Source organism: Palaemon carinicauda, chromosome 5 (genome assembly GCF_036898095.1).
Source record: "Palaemon carinicauda isolate YSFRI2023 chromosome 5, ASM3689809v2, whole genome shotgun sequence".
Lineage (NCBI taxonomy): Eukaryota > Metazoa > Arthropoda > Malacostraca > Decapoda > Palaemonidae > Palaemon > Palaemon carinicauda.
Genome location: NC_090729.1, coordinates 138,818,786 through 138,826,319, shown reverse-complemented (window position 1 = coordinate 138,826,319; position 7,534 = coordinate 138,818,786). Strand labels below are relative to the sequence as shown.

General features: G+C 41.7%; 1 protein-coding gene across 1 annotated transcript; it reads left to right on the top strand.

Annotated features, from left to right (window-relative positions):
* Window positions 1–4,105: 4,105 nt before the first annotated feature.
* Window positions 4,106–5,601, top strand: LOC137641168 (uncharacterized). The gene is made up of 2 exons (XM_068373607.1): window positions 4,106–4,930; window positions 5,107–5,601. The coding sequence occupies exons 1-2, from the start codon at window positions 4,106–4,108 to the stop codon at window positions 5,599–5,601; spliced, it is 1,320 nt and encodes a 439-aa protein (XP_068229708.1).
* The last annotated feature ends 1,933 nt before the right edge of the window (window positions 5,602–7,534 follow it).

The following is a 7,534-nucleotide window of genomic DNA, read 5'->3' as shown; positions in this document are numbered from 1 at the left end:
GAGGACCATAGCAGCCCTTTGTTTGAAGATGGGTTCGAATCCCCGCTCGGGGGAAATAGACTATATGGCCAATATGAAATATTTCTGACTTTCGAGGAAGCAGCGATGACGGATCAGTGTTGGATTGATCGTCAGAAAATCATCGAGGCGAAAGAGGGAATTCGAGGAAAGGCCCTTAGGAAATTGAGGAGAAAAATAGAGGTTATTGAGTCCATGTCATGGACACATCTGAGAAGACGCCTACAGGGGAGGGCAGGCCTGAGAACCACCTGTAACGGAGTCCCCGTCCAGAAGGAAGTAGCCAGGAGTTTGCCGGATTGGTCACCCACGGAGGACCTGTGGAAAGGAGACCTTGGCGCCCTTATGCTGAGTTGTGAGGGCCGGAATGGACGGCGCATAGGAGAGGAAACGGAAAGGAAACACATTCGTCCTAGAGAGGATGACACGGCAACGTTCCTGTTGGAAGAGAAGACAGTTTTTCGTTGGGGGAGCAACAGCATCGAAGATCGCCGTCCGAAATGGCGATCTAGGACCCTGTTGAAAGGAGTCGGAGTGTCCCTGATCACCCGTGCCATAGAGGAGCTCGTCATCCAAGAAGCAGCTGATGTGTTGGCAAGAAGGACACTCCCGCCAAGGTCAAGGGCAATCCCGAAAAGTGAAAGAGGTCCCAGACTGCAACTATAGGACGAGGGACCCAAGGCGACCCACAGCAATCAACCCCCCCCCCCCCCAGAAGTTAAGTAACATGTCACAAAATCTGTAGTTTTGTGGTTAACTAATGTGTTTGGAGATTTTGTAGAGTAACGAAGCTATTATCCCGTTTTCTTTGTGTAATGTTAAATTTGGATGAAAGACACTAGTTTAATTGAAGAAAGTAACTAGTCGAGTAAAATGTTTTCATTGTTAAAGCTTCGAGTAAAGATTAGAATCTCTGTTGGTAAAAGAAGAAAATTAAATTGATTTGTTGCTGTGTGGTCAAAAGAGAAATTGTTTTTTGTGCTGCATGAACTATAAGTTTTCGTTGCATAGTTTCTTCGACTTATAGTATTTCCAGTTTGTTTTTTGTGGCCTTTGTGGTCAAAGATGTTAAATGTGATTCTTGGATTTTTTAAAAAGAAGGCAAGTCACATGTTGGTATAACTTTGTGTTAACAATAACAAGTTGTTTGATTCCAGAGAGGAAATGTAGAACGTTTGTAAGTTCAGAGTTAAGAAGTAAGTTATGAAGTTTTTTGTAATACCTCTTTTGAGTGTGTACTTGATAAAATTATGGAGAAAAAATAAATGTAAATTAGGTACACTGGTATTTGGAAAATTAGTGTCACGATATTTGTTCTTACGTCGTGTTCCGTGTTGTCGGTTAATAGAGTACTTAGTTCATTGTGAAATGTTTTGAAAGAAAGAGTAAGCTATTGTTTGCCAGTTATCGCCTGAGATTATCTTGATTGATGAAGACGAGTTGTTAACGTAATCACCGAAGCGAGTTCAGTTGTTAACAGTTGTTAAGTAATTAGTAATGTCACGTAGGAGATTTAAAAATTTTGCCTTTGGTTTCTTTTAGTTACAGTGTGTCATAAGTGATTTGTTTGTCAAGTGTTCGGTCTGATTGAAGACACCGAGCATTGTTAGCAAATTGTTATGGACAAGTAATGTCAAATTGTTTATCAGGGAGAGTGAATGCATTTTTGGTTTAAAGGGATCCCGATTAACGTCAGCTGACACGAATGAAGATGAGTGAAACGAATGCGATGTTGTGTTTTCCCTGAGTAAGCATTATGATGTCCCCGCCACTGTTATAGAGCACACCTTGAATGAATTTTTGCTGTGTGTGTGTGGAGAGGAAACCTAAGATTTTGACAAGTAACGTAATTTCTTTTGCTTAAAGGTCAGAATTAAGTCTTTGTTTACAAATCTAACTCTATAGAGGGTTATGTGTTTTGGAAAAGTCGTGACAAGTAGACACAAATTGATTGTTTTTGAGTAATATTTGACAACATGATATAAAGATGAGAATTTGAGTTTTTTATGTGTTTGTCAGTTATAGTTAACTCGCGAGAACGAAATAAGTAATGTGAAACATTTGAGAAATGGCGAACAAGATGCCGTAAATTTTCATTTGTTCGTGGCAAAGAGTAATGTAAATGAGCGGAACGACTGTAACATCAGATATTGGAGACACGATAGTTATAACAGTAGGTCTAGAGTTGCAAGACTTGATAGGCTAACCTGTGGTTTCAAGAATAACTTACTCAAGCAATACACTCTGATTCATGTAATGAATTCTTAAGTTGATTACTTATTTTTGAAGTCAAGGTATGACGTAGAACGTGGGTTTGATGTTAATTAAGTGATTTGGTGAATCCATGAGATGAAGCCTAGTATTTTGGTGGCTTTGTGTACTTTTAGAGACCTGATAAGAGGCTAGCTAATTGCCCTTCAGAATTATGTAAGTTCCGGTGACTGGTCTCAAAGGCAAAAGAGATTTTTATTTATTTTTTTTTTTATTTATTTTTTTTTTTTTGTATTATGATGCCTGTTTTGTGCATAAGATCAGGACGTAATTTTAAGGTTTTGAGCTCAATTTGCTTTAAACACAGGATATAACGAGAGTGTTGGAGATACCCCGTATTACTTAGTTTTTGGTCAAGATCCAAATTTGCCGTATGAAGGTTTCACGAAGAAAGAGAAACTGCCTGTGTATAATGTAGAAGATTTTCGTACCTATGTTGACAACGTAAATAAGAGGGCCTTTGAAGTTACAAATAAGTTTTTAAAGATAGCCCAAGCAAGAAACATTCGTAGTTACAACAGGAGATTTAAGACAAAGTCACACGAAATTCAGATAGGGGATCATGTGTATATAAAACGGCTTCAGGGTAGAGAGCATAAGTTCGAATCAGCTTTTATTAGTCCTGTCGGGAATTTCGAACTGATCATTCGAAAGTCCCTCCATTTAACTCCACAAACGTTACGTTAAATTGAGGGAAAGCTGGAAGATCTCGCGGGCGTTGAGACGAATGACTATGGTCTAATACAAGTATTTGTAATTTATGATTCACGAATGTAATGTCATTTTACTGTACCACGATGAAAATGTCCTATGTATATGTTTAGAGCCAAGGACTCCCTAACCTGGTGGATTACGGCAAATTATGGCCTTCAGCCGAATCATTAAACCCCCACCTGTATTTAAAATAAGACTTTAACAGTTTCTCAGTCTTGTGGCAAATAAAGAAGCTTAACCAACCCCTTATAAATTAATAAGATAAGAATTCCCTCCCCTCTGCCAAGGACACTTTAGTCAGCGCGGGAAATCAGAGTTTTCGTCGGAGCTACAGAGCTCAGATCGTCCTCTTTTGCCTAATATCCCCAGAACAAGTAAGTTGTCTAAAATTGTCATGTCTCTGCTCCTTGTGTAACCAGGTCGGTTTCCCTATAGTTTTTGTAATTGTGATGTGAGATTTGTATCTATATATATTTCGCTGATCCTTGTGATTGGGGATCAGAGTTATTCATTAAATTATGATAGAAAGCCTTGGTATGTGGTTTACCAAGGTATCTTGTTGAAATTGGGTGCATTTTGTTCTTATTTTAAGTCCGATGTGGACTTAGTGTTTTTGCAAGCACGTGAAATTATTTCAAGTCAGATGTTTCATTTAGTATGCAGTGTAAATGTTTTGTTATGTTATTCCCTTTTCAAATAACTATTTTTGTAATAAAATTGTAGAAGTGTAGCTGTATTTTGTTGATTCCTGGAAGGTTTTGGGAGTCTTACCTCTTCAAGGTCTTGCTATCCGCCCTTAACATCGGGCTTAGAACTTATTATATATTTGTCGAAGTGAAAATCACGACAACTGGTCCTTCGAACCGGATAGCAAGTGCCTCCCAGAGCTAGATAGGAATTCAATAAAATATGAGCTTTTGAGAGAGAGAGAGAGAGAGAGAGAGAGAGAGAGAGAGAGAGACGTAACAATAGAGGTCCTCAGCGTCCCGATGTGCGATCGACTACGTGTCTGGTTTTGTTAGTGCCCCCATCCTTGTAACTTAAACCTAATTCTGTTCCTAGTTTGCCAAACTCTCCCGAAGTGAAAGTAAAGTAAGTTAAAATGGCGGTGGCGACGATTGTGCACATCGAGGTGTCGATGGGCCTTATAGTAGACTTGCTAAGCGAAATGCAACGTGCGCTGATAGAGACATACTCTGAGTCCGTCTATCGGAATCTGGTAACGGAACTGCAGGAAGAGGTCAGACAGCTGAGAGAGCTGTACAAAAATCAGCGTGTCAAACTAGAACCTAGTTTGGAAGCCCGAATCAGGCACAAGCTGGGTGAAGCTACACGAGCTTCTACCCTTCTATACAATCGTATAGACAAAGTGAAAAGTACTCCAACGGGGAATGTTGCTCTCCCCAAGTTGAAACCGCGGCCTCTCCCCACGTTTGAAGGGGAAGTGCAGGAGTACGCTTCGTACCGTGAGCTCTTTACGATACATGTAGATAGAAGAGCCGATTTAGATAATGTATCTAAATTTACCTATTTGCTGGGGACATTAGGCAGAGAGCCGCATAGAATAGTGAAATCTCTAAGTGTAACCGCCGCGAACTATAGAATAGTGTTAGATCTACTAGATGAACAATATGGCAATGTACACCAGACGCTCATGATTTTGCACCGAAAATTAGCTAACATATTTGTGCCGTCATTAGACCCCGTAGACCTCAAAAGGTTCCGTTTCGAGTTAACAGTCATAATTGAACAAATTAAAAGGTTTAGTAAAGATGATATAGGCCAGGGCATGGTCATGAGCCTCATAAATCAAAAATTATCAGAGGGAAAGCTCTATAGGAAAGTGTTCGAGCATTTAAGAAAATGTGATTATACATTAGAAGAATTCTTTGAAGCAATAGACTTTATTATAAGAATGCTCGAAGACGTATGATAAAAGACCAGACAACAGTGTATGTAAGACCGAAATCCAAACCTGTCCACAATAATTCTTGCCCATTTTGTAGCGAACGGCACCCGCCTCACGGATGTCGCCAAGTAACTGACGTAGCTGCCAGACGTCGCATTTTACTTAAAAGGGCCCTTTGCTTCAATTGTACAAAGTCAGGTCATCGTAGTGATAAATGTCCCGTCCCAGGTTCTTGCAAAATTTGTAATGCCAACCACCACACCGCAATTTGCGATGATTACAATGCGGGAAGACGACTGCAATCTATCCCAAATAGTAGCAATAGTCAATCAACAACGTCCCGCCCCGTAGTGAATGCGACGCCCATACAGCACGAAACTGGCCCCCATCCATCCAAGGCTAAAGTGGAATCTAAACCATGCAAAAGCGCAAAGATTGCACAGAAGTCTGATGTAGACCTCCCATGCACCCTCTTGCCAACGGCTATGGCAGAAATCCATCAGAAACAAGGTAGCAAGCGAGTCTGCCTATTCCTCGACTCCGGAAGCCAAAGGAGATTCATATCGGCGAAAATCGCGAATCAATTAGGCCTACCGGTGGTAGGACGAGTATCATTGAATATAGCTCCATTTGGCTCCGCGGAAATAAGTGGACAATACAATGTAGTGAGTTGTAGGGTTGAGATGTGAAAAAGAACAGTGCGAATGAAGCTAGTGGCACACGAAAATGTAGATGTCCCAATACATAACGCTGGTTATGTAAAGGTCAGACAGCATCTGTTGAGCAAGGGAGTCATGTTAGCCGATCCAGCAAACAAGTCCGATATACTGAAAAATGTCCACATATTAGTAGGGGCTGATTATTTTAGCTACTTTATCATAGGCGTAGAGAAAGTGGATGGGATCAATCTTTTCCTGACTCATAATGGTATGTCCCCATATGGGAAGGTGCCGCAGTGGCTATTGCAGGGGGAAAGGGTTGAACAGGTAAGAACGATTAGGGTGTGCAAAATCATGAACTAACTATATCAGTTTGACGTAGATGAATGGTGCCGTTTGGACCGTGTTGGCATCGCCCCATCTGAGCAATACACTGTTCGCGAGGCGGAAGCCATGCGAAAGGTGTCGCAAAGTGTTGTGAAAAGGCCTGAGGGATATCAGGTTAGCCTACCATTCGGGTCGGATGCTAGGCCAGATACGAACTATCGAAACGCTGTAGCGCAGTTAGAGTCGTTGCAAACTAAATTCAGGAAGGATAGGGGATATTTTGATCAATACCAGGGAGTGATAGATAAATATATTGAAGCGGGTTTTATATCTGAAGTGAAAGAACCCAAGGTGGAAGGTTATTATATGCCGCACTTTGGAATCAGGAAAGATAGCCGCACCACCCCCCTTAGAATCGTGTTCAATGCCTCGGCAAAATCAAAGGGTAGTAAGTCATTGAATGATTGCCTCTTACCTGGCCCCAATCTAGTAGAATTAGCGTATCATTTGATCATAAGGTTTAGGTTGAACCAATATGCCATATTAGCTGACATCAGCAAAGCCTTCCATCGTGTCTTGTTGGATCCTCGTGATGCCAAATACACACGATTTCTGTGGCGCGAGGTAGCAGGTCAAGCGCTTACCTTCGCCTTTAGAGTCGTGGTGTTCGGCATCACGGCAAGTCCATTTTTGTTACAACAAGTGTTAAACTATCATTTCAAAGGGGAAGGTAGGCCAGATTTGGTGAAGTCTTTTTATGTTGATAATTATCTGGCCACTTTCGAAAATCTGGAGAGCATGAGACAAGAGCATGAGTCTGTCAATAAAATCTTAAAAGGGGCGGGTATGCCTTTAGAAGGGTGGGCGTCCAATCACTTGACCTTCGATAGCGAGAAACAGTGGAGAGAGCCTGTGAGTGTGAACGTGCTTGGGCTGCGATGGGCCCGGGACGTAGACAGATTGTGTGTGAAAGAAATCAAGAGAATCTGTGAGTTGAGGGAGGGATGGGTGCCTACGAAGCGTAGGGTACTTTCCCTGTTGGTCTCAGTTTACGATCCGATAGGTTTGATAAGCCCATTATTTGTAAGAGGAAAACTTTTCCTCCAACAACTATGGGAGGATGACGTGGGTTGGGATGATGTGTTGAAAGGAGAAAAGGCTAGAGAAGCGAGTGAGTTGTTGAGTGATTTGAAAGCGGTGAGCAAAATCACTTTTCCGAGAACGATAGGTAGGAAAGGTTTAGAACTCCATGTATTCACCGATGCCAGCAGTAAGGCATACGGCGCAGTGGCATACACCAGGGATGACTGCAATCAGGTAAACCTAATAACTAGTAAAATGAGGATCACTCCGAAGGGAATGAACAAATTGACAATTCCCAAGCTAGAACTGCTAGCATTGTTGCTAGGCAGCAGATTAGTAAAGACCCTCAAAGAGCTGATAGAGCCACTAGAGATAGTCATATGGACCGACAGTAAGGTCACGTTGGCATGGGTAGCATCTCCCGAGGCCAAGGACCACAAAAACATCTTTATAGCTAACCGAGTGGCGGAGATTGTTTTTCTTCAGCAGGTTTGTCGATTCAGTTTGATACATGTCCGCAGTAAACAGAACCCTGCTGATGTCCTGTCCAGAG

Coding starts and splice junctions, on each gene's coding strand:
- LOC137641168 (XM_068373607.1), top strand. CDS start 4,106: ATGGCGGTGGCGACGATTGTGCACATCGAGGTGTCGATGGGCCTTATA. Junction 4,931..5,106: donor TTATAAGAATGCTCGAAGAC/GTATGATAAAAG, acceptor AATTGTACAAAG/TCAGGTCATCGTAGTGATAA.